This window comes from Arvicola amphibius, chromosome 6 (genome assembly GCF_903992535.2).
Source record: "Arvicola amphibius chromosome 6, mArvAmp1.2, whole genome shotgun sequence".
In the NCBI taxonomy this organism is placed as follows: domain Eukaryota; kingdom Metazoa; phylum Chordata; class Mammalia; order Rodentia; family Cricetidae; genus Arvicola; species Arvicola amphibius.
In genome coordinates, this window is record NC_052052.2 from 102,528,091 (window position 1) to 102,547,431 (window position 19,341).

At 35.8% G+C, this 19,341-nt stretch overlaps 1 protein-coding gene across 5 annotated transcripts in view; it reads left to right on the forward strand.

Moving 5' to 3' along the window:
* Upf2 (UPF2 regulator of nonsense mediated mRNA decay) overlaps window positions 1–19,341 on the forward strand; it is a 112,494-nt gene that overhangs the window by 57,897 nt on the left and 35,256 nt on the right. For all 5 annotated transcript variants that reach the window (XM_038334142.2, XM_038334145.2, XM_038334146.1 and 2 more), the window contains exons 10-14: window positions 1,623–1,736; window positions 11,324–11,440; window positions 13,297–13,482; window positions 17,165–17,368; window positions 18,303–18,578. In XM_038334142.2, the coding sequence (XP_038190070.1) occupies window positions 1,623–1,736; window positions 11,324–11,440; window positions 13,297–13,482; window positions 17,165–17,368; window positions 18,303–18,578 (897 nt within the window). The remainder of the gene's footprint in view (window positions 1–1,622; window positions 1,737–11,323; window positions 11,441–13,296; window positions 13,483–17,164; window positions 17,369–18,302; window positions 18,579–19,341) is intronic.

Here is a 19,341-nt window from a genome sequence, read left to right on the forward strand (position 1 = left end):
GAGATAGAACATGTACTTGTTCTGTTCTGGCTGTGTTTTCTCTTTGTCTCTAATCACAGTAATACCTTTTATCTATAAATAATATGACTAAAATGAAGTTTTCTGGAATGTTGGTGATTTTGTTTTTGCTTGATATTCTTTTTGTTGATACTTCGGATTAGATTTAGTAATAATGACCTCCTAGTTTGCTCTGGGGTTTTCTTTTAAAGTCATCACTAAAGAGACTGAGTATGGTGTCACACACCTATAATCCTAGCACCCATGAGACAGAGACAGGAGGACTATTGCAAGTTTAAAACTCTCTGACCTAGATAGGATGCTTCAGGTCATCCAGGGCCACATAATAAGACCCTGTCTCAGTCAGTCAATCAATCGATCAATCAAACAAAAATCACTAAAACTCTAAAAGGTCTAAATACTTTGTTTGCTATAGAAAGTAAATGTCTGAAAGTCAACAAGTTCCATTGACTGTTTAGTTGTCTGGTTTATAAAAGTTCAATAAAATAATGATCATGAAGTATATGACTGCTGATGAGATTAGCCCTTCTTGTTTTTATAAACTTGGAATTCCATCATATTATGTTGAGTAAATTTCAGTTGACAGTTTGGAAATTTGAATCTTGGTGTTTGTTTACCCTGGTCAAATCATTGACACTTCTAAGATCTTCTTTTTAAAACTGATTTTTATTGAGCTTTACATTTTTCTCTGCTCCCCTTCCTGCCTCTCCCCTGTAGATCTTTCTCCTTCTTTCTCCCTCTTTTGCTGTCTCTCCACCCTCCCCTGCTGTACCAGAAGAGTAAAGCTATCATTTTCCCCTGAACATTATAAATGTTCTGGATAAAACAAGTGGGTAATATTCTGGAAAGAGCATTGAATTAATTGGAGATGCTACTCTCTCATAATCGTTGTTTACATAACAATTTTCTAGACTGTCAATTCGGATTTATGAAAATATAATTCTACAACTAAACCTAATTGCATTTTTCTTAATGTGTATACTGTTTTAATGAAATTTTGCTACATTTTATTACTTTTAAATGAACGCATCAGTGTAGAACTCATTTGCAAAAGATTTGAACTTTGACACATGATTTTCTGGTAATAAAAACAACAGTGAATATATTGCATGTTTCATTGTAATGAGTTATACAAAATATGTAATAAACATAGTATAGCAACATCTGAAAATATTTTTCACTTAAATGAGCTTTTAGCATTTATATTTTTTAAAGCAGCATTTCCTAAAGTGTGTTCTTAAAATATTAATCTGATATACTGTTAATTGATAGTGGCTAATATTACATAAAATTGCTTAGATGACTTGAGAAATACTGATTTAAATTCACTGGGTTACTTTGAGGTCTTCATTAAACCTTAAGTAAAATTATTAAGAAAAAATAATGTGTTGGTTCCCCAAATTACTTGATCATGAGCAGTTTTGCAAAGCACTACCTAGAACTGGTGTGGACAACGTGGACAAATTTTTCCTTAACTTAAAATAATATGAAGACAAATCTTTCCCAATTGATTTGAAATATTTGAAGTGAATTAAAATATATTAAAGTAGTTCATATCACAGGTATTCAAAATGTTAATTACCAAGCAATGTCTTACTTTATAGGTACGAAAAAAGGACCAGATCAACATTGAAACAAAGAACAAAACAGTTCGTTTTATTGGAGAACTAACCAAGTTTAAGATGTTTACCAAAAATGATACACTGCATTGTTTAAAGGTAGGTGCCGCAGTATTTTTAAAAGAAAAATTTTAAGTTTTGTTTATGTTATAGATAAAGTGAAATGATTAAACATTTGATTAACTTAAGTCAAAGTTAATTTGTCAAGAGCAGTAAATAGGAATATTGTTAAATATGTGAGTAAAATAGAAATGGTAAAATGATAGATAGAAATTCAGAAATTTTAGTAATTAAATAAAAGGGACAAAATATATCATGTAAAAGCCATATAAGTACAATACTTAGTTAAAATAATTTGTTGCTCTCTACAGGAGGGATGGTCCTAAAGAGATAAAGTAGGCTAGGGTAAAGAGACAAAGTACACTTTGTAAATACTAGTCAGGAAAACTGATCTCACCAAACTCTTTTCAAAGTGTGAGGCAGAAAGCATACCTAACAGAATCGCTCTCATTTATGGAGAGGTTTCTTAACAAGAAAGTATTACACATCTAACAGCATAACTTCAAAATATATGAAGAAATAACCACAGTAATGATAGGAAGAGTCCTATTAGAGTTTGATGAACAGTTTATCAAACTTTGATCTAATTGACGTTATATGTGACACCAAGATAATATCTTTAGATGTGCATGGGGTTACTGAAATACTTCAAATTATGTTTTTTTTGTCCATAATGAAATTAAATTAGAGCCGGGCGATGGTGGCGCACGCCTGTAATCCCAGCACTCGGGAGGCAGAGGCAGGTGGATCTCTGTGAGTTCGAGACCAGCCTGGTCTACAGAGCTAGTTCCAGGACAGGCTCCAAAGCCACAGAGAAACCTTGTCTCGAAAAACAAAAAACAAAAAACAAAAAAAAAAAAAAAAGAAAAGAAAAGAAAAATAAAGAAATTAAATTAGAAATCAAATAGTAACATTAATTTTATGTGGTAAAGTTAGAGCAGAATTGATAAACCTGCATTTTAAATTATTATTTTTTTCTAAAATTCATTTTTCCTAAAACAAATTTTCTACTTAAACTGTATGCTTTTTAATTTAAAAATACTAATAGTTATTGTAGATATTCCCTATGGAATCTCAAAAGAGTGCTTAACAGCAGAAGACATCTCAGGCAAACCTCAGGCAGCTAAGAGTGACTGGGAGCCATGCCAGAGACTCTTTAAATATATTAATTCATTTTTGTGTAATCTGAATTATATAAATCTGTGTAGGAAGTATACATGTTTCCTGACATAGAATTCTGTTTCTAAGAATTCATTTTAAGAAAGTAGTCATCAGTATATGTACAGATTAATCTGCAGGGATTTTCTCATAACTTTTTGTTTTCTTTTTTGATAGTCTCTCAAGCTTACCACGTTTTTTCCTAAGGTACTAAGATATCAGGCATGTGACTAAGCCCAGCTTTCATACCATTTGGGTTTTGCATTTGTATGTTTGTTTTCTGTCATTTTCAACAAATACTTTACATGTGAAGGCTGCTTTACCCTGTCTTAGGGTTTCTTTTGCTGTGAAGAAACACCATGACCATGGCAGCTCTTGTAAAGGAAAATGTAGACAGAAGTTTCCGTCCTGCCCAGTCTAGCAGCCATTCAGTCTGAAAGAAATACACAGAGGCTTATATTAATCATAAACTATTTGGCCTATTAACTCAGGCTTATTAGTAACTATCTCTTACAACTTAACCGTAATTCTTGTCTATGTTGAGCCACATGACTTGGTACCTTTTCTAAATGAGGCATTCTCATCTTGCTTCCTCTGAGTCTGGCTGGTGAATGACTAGCTCAGCCTTTCTTCCCAGAATTCTCCTAGTGTAGTCACCCCACCTATACTTCCTGCCTGGCCAATCACTGTTTTACTAAACTAATATGAGTGACAAATCTTTATAGTGTATGAAAGCTTTATCCCACAGCAGGAAAGCATTTAATTGTGACTGTCTTACATTTCAGAGGTTTAGTTCATTATCGTCATGACAGGAAGCATGGCAACGTGCAGGGAGACATGGTACTGGAGAAGGAGCTGAGAGGTCTACATCTGGATCAGTGGGCAACAGGAACAGAGAGAACCACTGGGCTGGGCTTGAGCTTTAGGAATCTCCAAGCCTACCCCTATTGTATAAGTCAGTGTTTTGACTAGCATACGAAAAAATAGGTTTTAATGTGGCATTTTCATACACATATATTATTATACCAGTTCCTTTCCAGCCCTCCCCATTCTTTTTAGTCTTCCTCCTCTCTCCAGATAATTACCCCTCAGCTCGCATGTGTTCTGTTGTTTTCTTGTTCCCTGCTGACCCCTCTTTAGACCTCTTTCTTCCCCCTCATTGTTCTGTCTGCATATATACACACATAGACACACAGTTCAATCTAGTTTTCATGTGATAGAAAACATGTCTTCCTTATTTCACTTAACATAATCATTGATTTTTCTATAAATGATATAATTTCACTCTTACAACTAAATGAAATTCTGCTGTGTATCTTTACTATGTGAGGTCCATATCTTGCCTGGTATATACAATAATATGACAGTAAACATGTATGTTCAAGTATTTCTATAGTCTGCTGGCCATATGGTTAGGAGTGGTATAGTTGATCATTAGGCAGTTCTGGTTTTGGTATTTTGAAGAATTTCCATACTGACTTCCATGGTGGCTGCACAAGTCTGTATTTTTTACAAGTTCTAAATAAGGATTTCCCTCTGCCTCATCAACATTTGTTGTCATTTGTTTTCTTTGTATGTGTAGGCGAGTGCCTCTGTGTATGTACTTGTGTTGATGGTGGTGAGGTTTTGCCAGGTTGGGTGTGTAGGTCAGAAGACAACCTTTAACCTTGTTTTAGGCAGGGTCTCTTTGTTGAGCTTCCATGCATGTTAAACTATCTGACTCACAAGTTTCTGGGAGTCTCTTGTCTCTGCCTCTGATATCACTGCAGGAGCATTGGGATTTCAGGTCCACATTCCATGCCTGGGAGGCCCTGTCATCATTGTTGGTGTGACAGTGTTTATTGAACCATCTCTCTAGTCCTATTTTCTTTTTTAAATTTGTGTGTTTTGGGTCATAGTTACTTTGATGGGTGGCATAAAATCCCAATGTAATGGGGTTTAATTTTCTTTTTTAAGATTTATTTATTTTTGTGTGTGGGCGTTTTGCCTGCATGAATATCTAGTGCACAATCTGTGTGCCTGGTCTCTGCAGAAGTCAGAAAAGGGCGTTGCAACCAGAGTTATAGATGGCTGTAAGCCACCCTCTTAGTGTTGTGAGAACACTCACATATGAGAGCCCAGGTTCTCTGAAAGAGCAGTCTGTGCTTTCAAATGCTGAGCCATCTCTCTAGCCCTTGATGTAGTTTGAATTTGTATTTTCCTAATGACTAAAGTTTTTAACACTTTTTCAAATATTTTTCAGTCACTTGTATTTCTTCCTGTAAGAATTGTCTATTCAGGGGGCTGGAGAGATGGCTCAGTGGTTAAGAGCATTGCCTGCTCTTCCAAAGGTCCTGAGTTCAATTCCCGGCAACCACATGGTGGCTCACAACCATCTGTAATGAGGTCTGGTGCCCTCTTCTGGCCTGCAGACATACACACAGACAGAATATTTTATGCAGAATAATAATAATAATAAATAAATAAATATTTTTTAAAAAAGAATTGTCTATTCAATTCATTAGCGAAATTGTTGATTGGGTGTTTTGTTTTTCACTTTTTAATTTTGGGGTCACTTTATAGATTGTAGATATTGCTCCCATGTCAGATTCTCACTTATACTGTATACTGTCTAATCATTCTGGTATTTACTTCCTTTGCTGTATACAAGCTTTTTAAAGTCGTGTGATCTCATTTGTTGGTCCTTAAGGTTGGTTCTTGAGCTATTGGAGTTCCTTTCAGTTATTTCCTGTGCCTATGTGTTGAATTGTTTCGCCCATGTTTTCCTCTAATACTAAGGTCTTTTATCCATTTTGAATTATTTTTTGTATAGTGAGACGAGAGGTGGTGTGTGTGTGCGTGTTTAAAGGCATGCATGCATGTACATGTGGAGGCCAGAGATTCATATTAGGTGTCTTTCTCTATAGTCTCCACCTTATTTTTTGTGACAGTATTTTCAGTGAACCTGAAGCTTATTCATTTGGTTAGACAGGCTAGCTAGCAAGCTCTAAGGACTGAAATTAAGGTTCTTAAACTTAGAGGTTAAAGTATGTGGTTCACTGAGCAATTTCCCCAGAACCCTTGTTCCATGATATGCCTGTCCAATTTTCCTGGCACCATGTGAAGATTTCTTTTCTTTTCTTTCTTTCTTTTTTTTTTTTTTTTTCGAGACAGGGTTTCTCTGCAGCTTTAGAGCCTGTCCTGGAGCTAGCTCTTGTAGACCAGGCTGGTCTCGAACTCACAGAGATCCGCCTTCCTCTGCCTCCTGAGTGCTGGAATTAAAGGTGTGCGCCACCACCGCCCGGCCAAGATTTCTTTTCTTAATTTATGCTTTTGACACTGTCATTAAAGATTAGGGGTGTGAAGCCGGGTGGTGGTGGCGCACGCCTTTAATCCCAGCACTCGGGAGGCAGAGGCAGGCGGATCTCTGTGAGTTCGAGGCCAGCCTCGTCTACAAGAGCTAGTTCCAGGCCAGGTTCTAAAAAGGCTGCAGAGAAACCCTGTCTTGGAAAAAAAAAAAAAAAAGATTAGGGGTGTGTGTGTGTGTGTGTGTGCGTGTGTGTGTGGTGTGTGTGTGCGTGTGCGCGCACTTGGGGGGAGTACTTTTGCATCCTTTGGTCTATGTGTTTGTTTTTGTGCTGATACCGTGCTGTTTCTTTCTTTGTCTCTGTAGCATAGTTTGAGGTCAGAGTTTGTGGTACCTAGCATTCTTTCTGCTTAATAATTGCTTTGACTGTATAAGGTGTTTTGTGCTTCGATATGAATTTTAAATTTTTTTCATTCTGTGAAGAATGTTATTGCTATTTTGATGGGAATTGCATTGTGTCTGTAACGTGTTTTCAATTATATGATCTATTTCTTTTTTATTATGTGTGAGTGTTTTGTCTGCATGTATGTCTGTGCACTGGTTGTATGCTTGATATGTTGGCAGTCAGAACAGGGTATCAGATTCCCTTGAGCAGGAGTTACAGATGGTTGTGAACCCACCATGTGGGAACTGGGAATTGGACCTGGATCCTCTGGAAGAGTAAGAGTTCTTAACAGCTGAGCCATCTCTCCAGCACTCAATTTTATAATCATATATTAATATTAATTACATATTAATTCTACCAGTTCATGAGTATGGGAGATCTTTCCATCTTCCAGTGTCATCTTCAATTCTCTTTGACTTTTCAGATTTTCATTGTAGAAGTTTTTCTCTTTATTGAATTATCTCTCACCTCTGTTTGTTAAGGAATTGTGAATGGATTTTTTTTACATCCTGATTTCTTTCTCAGCAAGAACTTTAATTCACAGAGCCATCTAGTTAGCGTGGTTTGCAGTTTTTTTTTTCTGAGAATTTTATATCTATGTTCAAGGGAATTGTTCTAGACAATTTTTTTTTGTTATCTTTATCCAGTTTTAGTATCAGGATGAGACTGCCTTTATAGAATGAGTATGGTGGTGTTCCTTTTTCTGTTTCAGAGAGCAGTTTTGTGAGTACTGGCTCTTCTTTAAGCACTTGGCAGAATTTAGCAGTAAAGCTAATTTGTCCTGGGCTTCTTTGTTAAGGGCCCTCTACTATTTCAGTCTTATTGCTGGTTAAGGGTCTGTTTAAGTTGTTTGTGTCCTAGAATTCTATTTTGGTGTGTGATATATATCTAGGAATTTGTTTCTTGTATATTTTCCAGATTCTTTTGGAATATGAGTTTCAAAGTATTCCATAATTATATTCTGAATTTCCCTGGAATCTTTTATTTTAAAAAATTTATTGATTTTACTTTATGTATAGGAAAGATTTGTCTACATGTGTATGCACCATCTGGTGCTCACAGAAGTCAGCATCAAACCTGGAAGTGATGTTAAAAATGGCTGTGAGCCAGCTGGGTGGTGGTGGCGCACACCTTTAATCCCAGCACTCGGGAGCCAGAGAAAGGCGGATCTCTGTGAGTTCGAAGACAATGGTCTACAGAGCAAGTTCCAGGACAGGCTCCAAAGCTACAGAGAAACACAGTCTTGGAAAAAAACAAAACAAAATGGCTGTGAGCAATCATGCAGGTGCTAGAAACCAAACCCAGGTCCTCTGCAAGCACAAGTATTCTTAACCACTGAGCCATTGCTCAAACTCCTCCTTTCTCATTTCTATTATTCTTAATTTGGTTCATATTTCTCGACTTTTTGTTTATATTGTCTTCTGGTTTATTGATCAATCACATATTAAATAGATAAATAGATAGTTTATTTTTATTTTGTTTTTTCAAGGAAGGGTTTCCCTGTGTAGCTTTGGAGCCTGTCCTGTCCTGGAACTTACTCTGTAGACCAGGTTGGGCTTGTACTCAAAGAGATCCACCTGCCTCTGCCTCCCGAGTGCTGGGATTAAAGGTGTATGCCACCACCACCCGACCAATGTTACAATTTTTGAAGAACCTACTTGGTTTTATTGAGTCTATGTATTGTTTCTTTTTAGCATCTATTTTATTAGCTTCTTCCCTGATTTTTATTTCTTGCTATTTACTCTTTGGGAGTTTGTCTTGTTTTTATTTTTCTCATACCTTGTGCATCATCATTTATTTGATATCTCTGACCTTTTTCAAAAGATTAATTTGTGTGTGTGTGTATACATGTGTGTCACATGTGTGTGTTAGCTGTGTATGGGTGCCTGCAGAGACTAGATGAGGGCATTGGATTCCTTGAAACTGGTGTTAAAGATTGTGAGCCACCCCAGTGTGGGTGCTGGAAACTGAACTCGGGTCCCCTATAGGATCAGCAAGTACTTGAATGCTGAGCCATCTGTTTAGCCCTGAGATCTCTGACTTTTTATTGTCAGCACTCATAGCTGTAAACTTTTCTGTTAGAACTGCCTTAGCTATATCCCAAAAGTTCTGGTAATTTTGACTTGCTTTTTCATTTGATTCTAGGAACTGAAATTTCCTCCCTGATTTCTTCAGTGACCCACTGGCCATTTAAGAGTTTATTGCTCAGACTGGGCTTGGTGCATGACATTAATCACAACACCTGAGAGACAGAGACAGAGACAGAGACAGGAGGGTCTTTCAGAGTTCAAGGCCAGCCTGTTCTTCATAGTGAGCTCCAGGACAGTCAGGACTATACAGAGAAACCCTGTCTTGAAAAACATATATATATAGGTAGTTTTGGTGCCTGTCCTGGAATTAGCTCTTGTAGACCAGGCTGGCCTCGAACTCACAGAGATCCGCCTGCATCTGCCTCCCAAGTGCTGGGATTAAAGGCATACATCACTACCACCTGGTAATAATTTTTTTTAAAAAAAGAGTGTATATGTGGTTGATGTCTAATAGTATTTCATTATGATCTGATAAGATAAAAAATAATTTATGTTTCTGTTGATTTTGTTCAGACTTACTTTGTGGCTTAGAATATTGTCTGTTTCAGAGATGGTATTACAGGCTACTGAGAAGAATGTGTATTTCATATGTTGAATGACTATTCTGTAGATATTTGTTATATTGATTTAACCTATGGTCTTATTTAACACTTTTTTTTTAACCTTTTTTTAATACAGGGTTTTTCTGTGTAGAACAGGGCAGTGCCACCATGCCTGGCTTCTAACTTAATTCTTAAATCTCTTTGTTTATTAGTTGCCTGACTTATGTAAAGATGAGCATAGAGTTTGAAATTATCTGCTAATGTATTAGGAACTGTGTCATCTATTTTACCTACTGGTGTTTGTTTTATGAAATTGGGAACTCTAGATATTCACAGCATATCTAGCCACTATTAATTCTTTTTTTTATTGTTGGTATTATACACATATATATTTATTTTTAATTGTATGAATGTTTTGCCTGCATTATATTATGTCTTTCTACTACATGTGTGCCTGATTCTTGTGGACATTAGATTCCCTGTGAGCCACTATATGGGTGTTTGGAATTGAACCTGCATCCTCTGCAAGAGCAGTTAGTGCTCTTAACCTCTGAGCCATCTCTCCAGTTCTGGTTTTCATTATTGTTACGTGTGTGTGTGTGTGTGTGTGTGCGTGCGTGCGTGCGTGCGTGCGTGCGTGCGTGCGTGTGTGTAGCCATGGTTGATGCCAGCTATCTTCCTCCATCTCTCTTCACTTTATATGTTAAATCTGGGTCTCACACTTGAAACTAGTGCTCACTGATTTGGTTATTCTAGCTAGCCAGGTTTCCCTGGGAATACATTATCTCAGTCTCTTGAGCACCAAAATACAGATGGCCACCATATCCACTCAGCATTTACGTTGCTAGGAATTGAAATTTGCCCTTTATTCCAAGTGCTTTACCTGCTGAGCTATTTATTTCCTTATCCCAGCCCCTGTTTGTGTGAATTGTTTACTTCATTATTATATAGTTGCCTACTTTATCTCTTTTGACTAAATTTGGCTCAAACTCCATTTTATCTTTTAGTAAATCTACTTTATTTTAATTGTTACTTTGGCTTACTCTAGAAGGAAGTCTTAGTCAAGGGATTTCCCAGATCATATTGGCCTATGGGCATGTCAGTGGTGTACTGTCTTGGTTGGTAATTGATATAGCAGGACCCAGCCCCTTATGGATAACACAATACCTAGGCAGGTGGTTCTGGACTGTATTTATTTATTTTATTTTATGTGCATTAGTGTTTTGTCTGCATGTATGTCTGTGAGAGGGTGTCAGATCCTAGAGTTATAGACAGTTGTTAGCTGCTATGTGGGTGATGGGAATTGAACTCCTGTTCTCTGGAAGAGCAGTCAGTGCTCGTAACTGCTGAGCCCTGTTTCCAGCCCCCAGTCCTTGCTTGTATAAGAAAGCTAGTTAATTATGTGCCTGTGAGCAAACCAGTAGGCAGTATCCTTCTTCTATGGCTTCTGCCTCAAGTTTCTGCTTGAGTTCCTTCCTGACTCCCCTCAATAGTGGACTATAAAACCTGTAAGCTGAAATAAACTGTTTGCTCTTCCACATGTAGAGTGTTTTATTATAGCAGCAGAAAGGAAACTATAACAACGAGATATTGGATTAGCTATGTCAGTTTGTTTTCAGCTTTCGTTTGCTTTAGATATTTGCATTTTACATTGATTTCCATCTTTTACCTAATCTTTGAGTATCTTTGTTAGATGTGTTTCTTCCAGACAAGTAGTTAGATCTTGTTTTCTTTTATCCCATAAGCTAGTTATATTTCTTTTTTAAGATATATATTTCCATGTAAGATAAGCCTCCACATACATGCACACATATACATAAACTACACACATACATAATAAAGTAAAATAAATACATAGCATCTAATAAATATAGAAAAGAATTTGATATCAGTTTTCTTTTCTGAAAACAGATGTTAAACATATCTAAGTTTTTAGTAAAGATTTGATGTTGAACAAGATATTCAATAAAACCTACTAAAGTAGACTTGATTTTTCATTATTGTCTTATTACATGTTATTACACACAGATGCTTGTGTTGTTTTTTTTCTCTCTTAGAATTCATGTGTTGTCTTTGTAGTTTTTCATCATTCTTATTATTTCCAGATGCTTCTGTCAGACTTTTCTCATCATCATATTGAAATGGCATGTACTCTACTGGAGACCTGTGGACGATTTCTTTTCAGATCTCCAGAATCACACCTGAGGACTAGTGTGCTTTTGGTAAGGACTTGTAGATCCTGGTAAGAAGTTGAGGGTCTTGATTTACCTCAAGGATTCAAAGTATTAATCAATGTTGGTTGTCTTCCTCTGCCATTTGAGTACAAGCATTTCTGTCTAACCTAGAACAAAATGCACAAATGAACTGCTATCCTGGAGAGCCATATGAATTTTTTCACCTTTGTTGCTAGTTAGTTCAAAACAAAAATTAATGAGCCGGCAATACAGTTCAGTGAGTAAAGGCACTCGCTGTGCAAGGCTGGCAACCTCAGTTTGATTCCCAGAATCTACACAAAAAGTTACAAGAGAACTGACTCCATAAAGGTGTCCTCTGGCCTGCATACATATACTGTGACACACATGTACCCACATACACATTGTGCGTGCATGTTCTCACATACATATGTGCACATACTAATAATACATTTTTTATTAAGGGAGAATGAAGTTAACTCAAAAACAAATTATTCAAATGAAAAGGTACTCAGTACTGTTAGGTGGGGATCATTTTTGGTTTTGCTGTTTCTACCCATTTTTAATGTGTCATGTAAGCACTTAAAATATAACCTAGAAACTATAACTTTTTAAAGATTTATTCATTTCTTATGTATATGACATTCTGCCTCTGTGTATGCCCACATGCCAGAAGAGGGCGCCGTATCTCATTACAGATGGTTGTGAGCCACCATGTGGTTGCTGGGAATTGAACTCAGGACCTCTGGAAGAGCAGGCAGTGCTCTTAACCACTGAGCCATCTCTTTAGCCCCCAAAATTATTTTTTTATGATAAAAATTATAAAAATAGGGCTGGAAAGATGAAGCAGTGGTTAAAACTGTATTGTTCTTACAGAGGACCTAAGTCTTGTTCCTGATGTATATTTTAGGTGACTCTCAACTTCCTGTATTTCTGCAGGAGATCTGACACCCTATTCTGGCCTCCACAGGCACCACACACATATGTGCATGTGTACAACTCCATATTTACATTATATAATATACATAGATTTTAAAAGTTAGAGACAATCATAAAATATAATCTTAAATTTTAATTTGAAAGAGTTGTTTAGCTGATTAGGATTTTGAAATGGCCATCCAGTTTATTAAGCATTATTACGTTTATTTCATAATATAACCCACTACACATGCTTTGGTTGTGACATTTTATCTACCTTACTTTATAGTCTACTTTTGAGGCTAAATAGTTTTCTGGTGAGATTTGAAATGAAGAAACATGGATTTATTTGTATGGTTTTTGGCAGAAACTATTGTGATGACCATCAAATGAAACCAAAATGCTCTCATTCTAGGATTCTCTATTCCTAGCTTAACTTGTTCTCAGTGGTAAGATTCATGGCTAAAGGTGTGGGGGGAGGGGATCACTCAACTTATCAGGATGTAAACTATCATGCTACCATAGTTTTTAGAACATACTAGTTCATGGGGTTCTACCCCATAAAATATTAAGAGTACTGCTATAAATGTGACTTGATTTATAACTACGTGAGCCTGTATTAACCCTGAGGAGCAGAAGGCTCAAATGTGTACGTGAAATTAAGGAATAAAAATCAAATAAAAGTACAACTCTGACTTGAGTTGTTCTGTGTGTAACTGACTATAAATTCCTTCTTAGAGTTTATGTCATTCAGTATTTTACCATTTAATCTGGACTATCTCTACAGAGAAGAAAACTATTAGCCCCCATGGTCTTAGAACTTAGTGTGGTCAGCTTCAACTTGAAGTGTGACTAAAAAGGTCTCCTCCTCATCAGGATTTAGCCTCTATGCCATTGCCCTTTCAGAGCAGGTGTTTTTACTTCATGCATTATGGAATGTTTTGGTTAATCTAGACATTTTCTTTTAGGAACAAATGATGAGAAAGAAACAAGCAATGCATCTTGATGCACGGTATGTTACAATGGTAGAGAATGCGTATTATTACTGCAACCCACCTCCAGCTGAAAAGACTGTGAGAAAGAAACGTCCTCCTCTTCAGGAGTATGTCCGAAAACTTTTGTACAAGGATCTCTCTAAGGTCACTACTGAGAAGGTAAAGTCTGAATTAGATCATTTAGTAATGGTCACCTTGAAATTTGTGATGATACTGTACTCATACACATTCTAGAACAAGTAGGATTAGACCACTGTTCTATTATGAATGATTTTGTTCAAGTTATCTTAAGAAGGAATTCATGGGATGCTACAGAATATTTAAGGTGTGCTTTATATTTTTTTTTAATTTTTTTTATCATGTTTTGTAACTGGAGGTTTCTCTCCCACCCTCCCGTTCCGAAAAACCACTCTGAGGGTTAACATTAATTAAAACTCTTTGGCCTATTAGCTCAAGCTTATTATTAACTAGCTCTTACAACTTAAATTAAACCCATTTCTATTATTCTATATTTTACCATGAGGTTTGTGTCTTGTTACCTCACATCTTGCTTCTCTGGCGGCTGTTGGCATCTTCCTTGACTCCATGTATCCAGTTTGGCTTTTACATCTGGCTATATTCTGCTCTGCCATAGGCCAAAGCAGCTTATTTATTAACCATTGGTAATAAAACATATTTGCAGCATACAGAGGGGAAGCCTACATCAGTGTTTCACTTCTAAATTTAATTGTAATGCTGTACATATTTAAAACTTTTACTGTTGTTCTTTTTGTATTGCTGTTTAGTGTTTACAGGGGTGCTGGTGATAACCAGAGCCTTGTGCATGCTAGACAGGTATCTGGTGCATGATCCCTCTCAAGTTTCATAAATTGGGATGTCTATTTTTTTGAGAGGATCACAACAAGATGATATTTTTCAGAAAAGTCTAAAAACCACTTAATTGTTGTGGTTACCTTGTTAAAAACTGTCCTTTTAAGATGTTCCTTGTTAACTTTACAAGTTGGCATGTAACCAAGTGCAGAGCTTCTTTCTTGTCTAGGGTAGAAAGTGGTAAGAAATAACTACACCTTTGAAAATTGAAACTATGCTTCAGAGTTGTTTAAAACAGTTTTAGAATGTGGTGAAAGTTTGGAAGCATTGGAAGGTTCCATAGTGATGGAGTGATGGCATTTCCAGTGAAAGGGATAGGGAGAGCATGCTCAGTACTTGAAAGATGGTTATAGAAAACAGATAGACATGAAAGGACTATTTCACAGTCTGCCAGTAGTATAGTATCTGTTTTCTTCCATAACAAAAGTGGAAACAGTCTCTCTTCAGGGAGAGCTCTGCTGATTATCTTGTTTCTAAGAAATTTTGAAATAGTAAAACTAACATCTGGAGCATTTTTATCTTACTATACACTTCAATATGTGCTGCACATAACTTGTTTGATTCTGTGAACTAGGAAATAAGTGTTAGTACTTTTATTATTTCCCATTTGACACACAAGGAAACTGAGGTTATCCTCTCTCTTAAGTGACTTAAAACATTTGTGTGTATGTATACATGTTTGTGTGTGTGTGTGTGCATGTATATATTTATGTAGAGGCTAAAAGGTTAGTGATGATCAGGTGTTTTCTCTCACTAAATTGTGAGCTCACAAATTCAGCTTTCCTGTCTTGTCAGCAAATTTCAGGGAGCTTCCTGTCCCTGCCTGTCCAGCATTGGATTGCAGGAGTGTATTCATGCCTGGCTTTTTTTTTTTTTTTATGTGGACTTTGAGGGGCATCAAACTCAGACCCTCATGATTGCATAGCAGGCACTTCATAGCTGAGCCGCTTCCCCAACTTGATTTTTAAACTTTTTAAATATACCAAATCATGGGTCTCACTATGGCCTTTTCATACATAATGTGTCATTCTTTTTCCTACTCCTGCCCTCCCCCACACCCCCTTTTTGTTCTCGATCCCCTTCTTTCCTTCTGTTAGTCTTCTCGTCTTTCATATCCCATACATTCCTTTACCTTCCCTTATTCTGTCCTTCCCCATCATCTATATGTCTTCATCCCCCAAGTTTTTTTTATACTTTGTATTCTACAAATACACACACACACATATATAAATTTAAATTTAGAGTCTCTATGAGAGAGAACATGTGCTCTATGTCTAAGTATGATTTATCTTGCTTAATATAATGATCTGTATCTCTATTTTCCTACAAATCTCATAATTTCATCTTTTTTATAACTAAGATTCCATTGTGTGCTATGTTTTTTTTTTTTTTTTTACTCGTTCTCTGTTGATGGGCGTCTTAACTATTGTAAAATGTGTACCAGTAAACACGGATGTTCAGGTATCTCTGTGGTACGGTAAGTTAGAATACTTTAGATATATACCCAGGTGATATATTTGGTCATATGGTGTAGTAGTTTTGTTATTGGTTACCTTGAAGAATATCCCCATTGACTTCCATAGTGGCTATACTAGTTAATATTTCTACCAGTTGTGATGTAAGGTTTATCTTTCCACATTCTTTTTTTTTTTTTTTTGAGACGGTACTGGAACTCATATGGGCCAGGGCTGACTTTGAACTCACAGATCCACCTGCCTCTGCCTCCTGAGAGCTGGGTTTAATGGTGTGAGTCATCACCACTGGCTCTTCCCACATTCTTATTAGCATTTGTTTTTTTGATGATAGCCATTATGATTGGGGTAACATGGACTCATAATGTTTAATTTCTTTCTTTGATGGCTTAGGATTTTGAACACTTTTCCATATATTTATTATTGTATTTCTTCCTGCTAATTCATTTATTGATTAGAAGATATTGTCAATATTTAACTAAATAGTAATAATCAGTTCTCATTTCTATATCTCTTCACTCTGGTGATTTTTAAATTTTTTTTCAGGTGCAGGAGCTTTTAAATGTATCAACTCCGTTAATTTTTTGGGTTATTTCTTATGCTTATATAGTTCTTTCAAGAAGGCCTTTCCTGTGTCTGTGTGTTAACATGTTTTCCTCTAGACTTTCAACATTTCAGGTATTTCATTAATAAGGTCTTAATCCATTTTGAATTTACTTTTCAAGGGAAAGAGAATGATCCAGCTTCATTTTTTCCCTTATGAATATCCAGTATGATTTGCTAAAGAGGCTGCCTTGTTTGGTTTTATTCTCTGATGTATGTTTTTTTGAAAGATTAGATGGCTCTGATTGTGTAAGTTTATTTCCTAGGTCATCTGTTCTGTTTTATTGGTCTGAACTTGAGGGTTTTTTTTTTTTGTTGTTGTTAGAAAGTAAATTTTGAAGCCGGGCGGTGGTGGCGCATGCCTTTAATCCCAGCACTCGGGAGGCAGAGGCAGGAAGATCTTTGTGAGTTTGATGCCAGCCTGGTCTACAAGAGCTAGTTCCAGGACAGGCTCTAGAAACTACAGGGAAACCCTGTCTCGGAAAAAAAAAAAAAAGAAAGAAAGTAAATTTTGAAATGAGATTATTTGTGTCAAACAAGAGAACACTAATTTTGGCAAACCTTGGCTTTTCTTTTTCAGTGAGCTAAGTCTTTAACTATATACCATTAGTTTGATTTTTTTTTTTTTTTTTTTTGGTAATTGCCTACTAAGCCATCTCATTAGCTCTTCTTTAAGAACCCAAATACTCTAAGAATTTTGAGAATTATGGAAAGGTTTAGAGAATAATGACAATAATAATTTTCAGTATTAATAAATCTCATTTTACCTGTTTCTAAAGTAAGAAAATTGAAGTATTTCAGATTTTAAAAGTTCTGTCTCTGCATGATAATAAGACTAAAGTAGCTGAATTATTATACATGCTTATCTTAATAATTTAAATATTTTCTTCATGTAGGTTTTGAGACAAATGCGAAAGTTACCCTGGCAAGACCAGGAAGTAAAAGACTATGTCATTTGTTGTATGATAAACATCTGGAACGTGAAGTACAATAGTATTCACTGTGTAGCCAACCTCTTGGCAGGATTAGTACTCTACCAGGAGGATGTCGGAATCCATGTTGTGGATGGAGTACTTGAAGATATTCGACTGGGAATGGAGGTAGCAGATTTCCTTTATTGTCACCTGGTTAGAATTTGTGGAGAACATAAACAGTCTCTAAATCGTAGAATTGAATAATAATTTGAGCACACACCTTTAATCCCAGCACTCAGGATGCAGAGGCAGGCAGATCTCTGTAAGTTAAAAGCCAGCCTAGTCTATAGAGTTGAGTTCCAGAACAATCAGGGCTACACAGAGAAACCTTGCCACGAAAAAATCAAACAAACAACAGCAACAAAAACATACAAAAAGAAAAATAATTATTGGAATAACTGTTCCTTTTTTACATTAAATCATTTGCTGCTCCTTGGGAGTTATTTGTGAGTAAACTTGTATTAAATTTCCTGCTACAACCTCAGACAGTCAGTAGTATTTTTTTTCTGAAGTTTTTTAAAGCTTATTTTGTCAGATTATACTAAATTTTTATTATTTCTAACTTACTGTTGAGAATTAACTTCGAGGAATTTATAAGTGTATTAATTATAAAAGTTGATAATTATAGGAATTTTCTTTAAGTACTTTTTAATTTTTATTTTATTTTCTTTTTTTCTAAGTACTTTTTTAATAATATGAATCTTACATAACCAACTACTTGTATTTCTTGATTCATAGTTTACAAAGAAAATAGGTTGGGTGGGCTGATAGGAAGAATTATAGTGTAACTATTTAGGAAAAGCTTATTTAATGATAGCTTAATATTCAACTTAATATCTAACATGTTCTTTATATGCCTAAAGAGTGAAAGAATACTTAAAAGTGGCAACATTATTAGGCAGGGAATAAGGAAATTATCTTCATTTCTCTGGTGAATGTCTTCATTTCTCTGGTGAATGTTCTTTGAATACTTGATAACTGTTAAGTTTGATTAACCCCTAGAGTTATTTTGCTACTCTTCAGTGAAAACCTGTGGGGTGTTTTTTGTTTTGTTTTTCAGGTTAATCAACCTAAATTTAACCAGAGGCGTATCAGTAGTGCCAAGTTCTTAGGAGAACTTTATAATTACAGAATGGTGGAATCAGCTGTTATTTTCAGAACTCTTTATTCTTTTACTTCATTTGGTGTCAACCCTGATGGTTCTCCAAGTTCACTGGACCCTCCTGAGCATCTGTTCAGAATTAGATTAGTATGCACTATTTTGGATACCTGTGGCCAGTACTTTGACAGAGGTTCCAGTAAACGAAAACTTGACTGCTTCCTTGTATATTTTCAGGTATGTAAGCACAATATGCAGTTTGGCATCATTGAATGAATATACAACAAAAATTTTAGCAAAGACATGATATATGTTGTTTATATATTTTCAAAATTAGGCTGTACTTATTGTAGAGACCTTAAATTGTATGATGGATTCATACACAAACACACTCTAATTTTTTTCAGCATTTATCATCAATAATGATTGGTTGCTAATTTTGAGAATTATATAGATTGTGAATTTGGCACAGTATATAGATTGTGGTATTTGATACAGTAATTCTTAAAGTACCTGAAGGTTTTGGGTGTTTGTTTTTTGAGCAAGTGTGTCACCATATAGCCCAGGCTGGCCTTGAATTCATGACCCTCCTGCCCCAGCTTCCCAAGTGCTGGGATCATAGATATGCAGTGCCACAACCAGCAACTTGCAACTTGATAACATTCTTCTCTCATGTGTGTTTTAGTTTATATCCAAAATGCTTGTTTCTAAAAGATCCAATTTAATCTGCTTAATTGTTTACTTACTAACCTATTTAGAGAAATAGCAAATCATGCAAACATTTATATAGTTCAGAAACCAAATGCATTTATTAGTAAACTCTTGGGTTGTGCTTTTTATATTTTCTTATTCCATACTTCAATTTAGATTAAGTATGGCATAAATTAAATTCAGTACAAATATAGGTGTAATTGTATAACTTCTTTAAAGTTTGTATCACACACGATAACTTCTAGCTTGGTTGCACATACCTCAGTCATCATTCCCTGTAAAATACAAT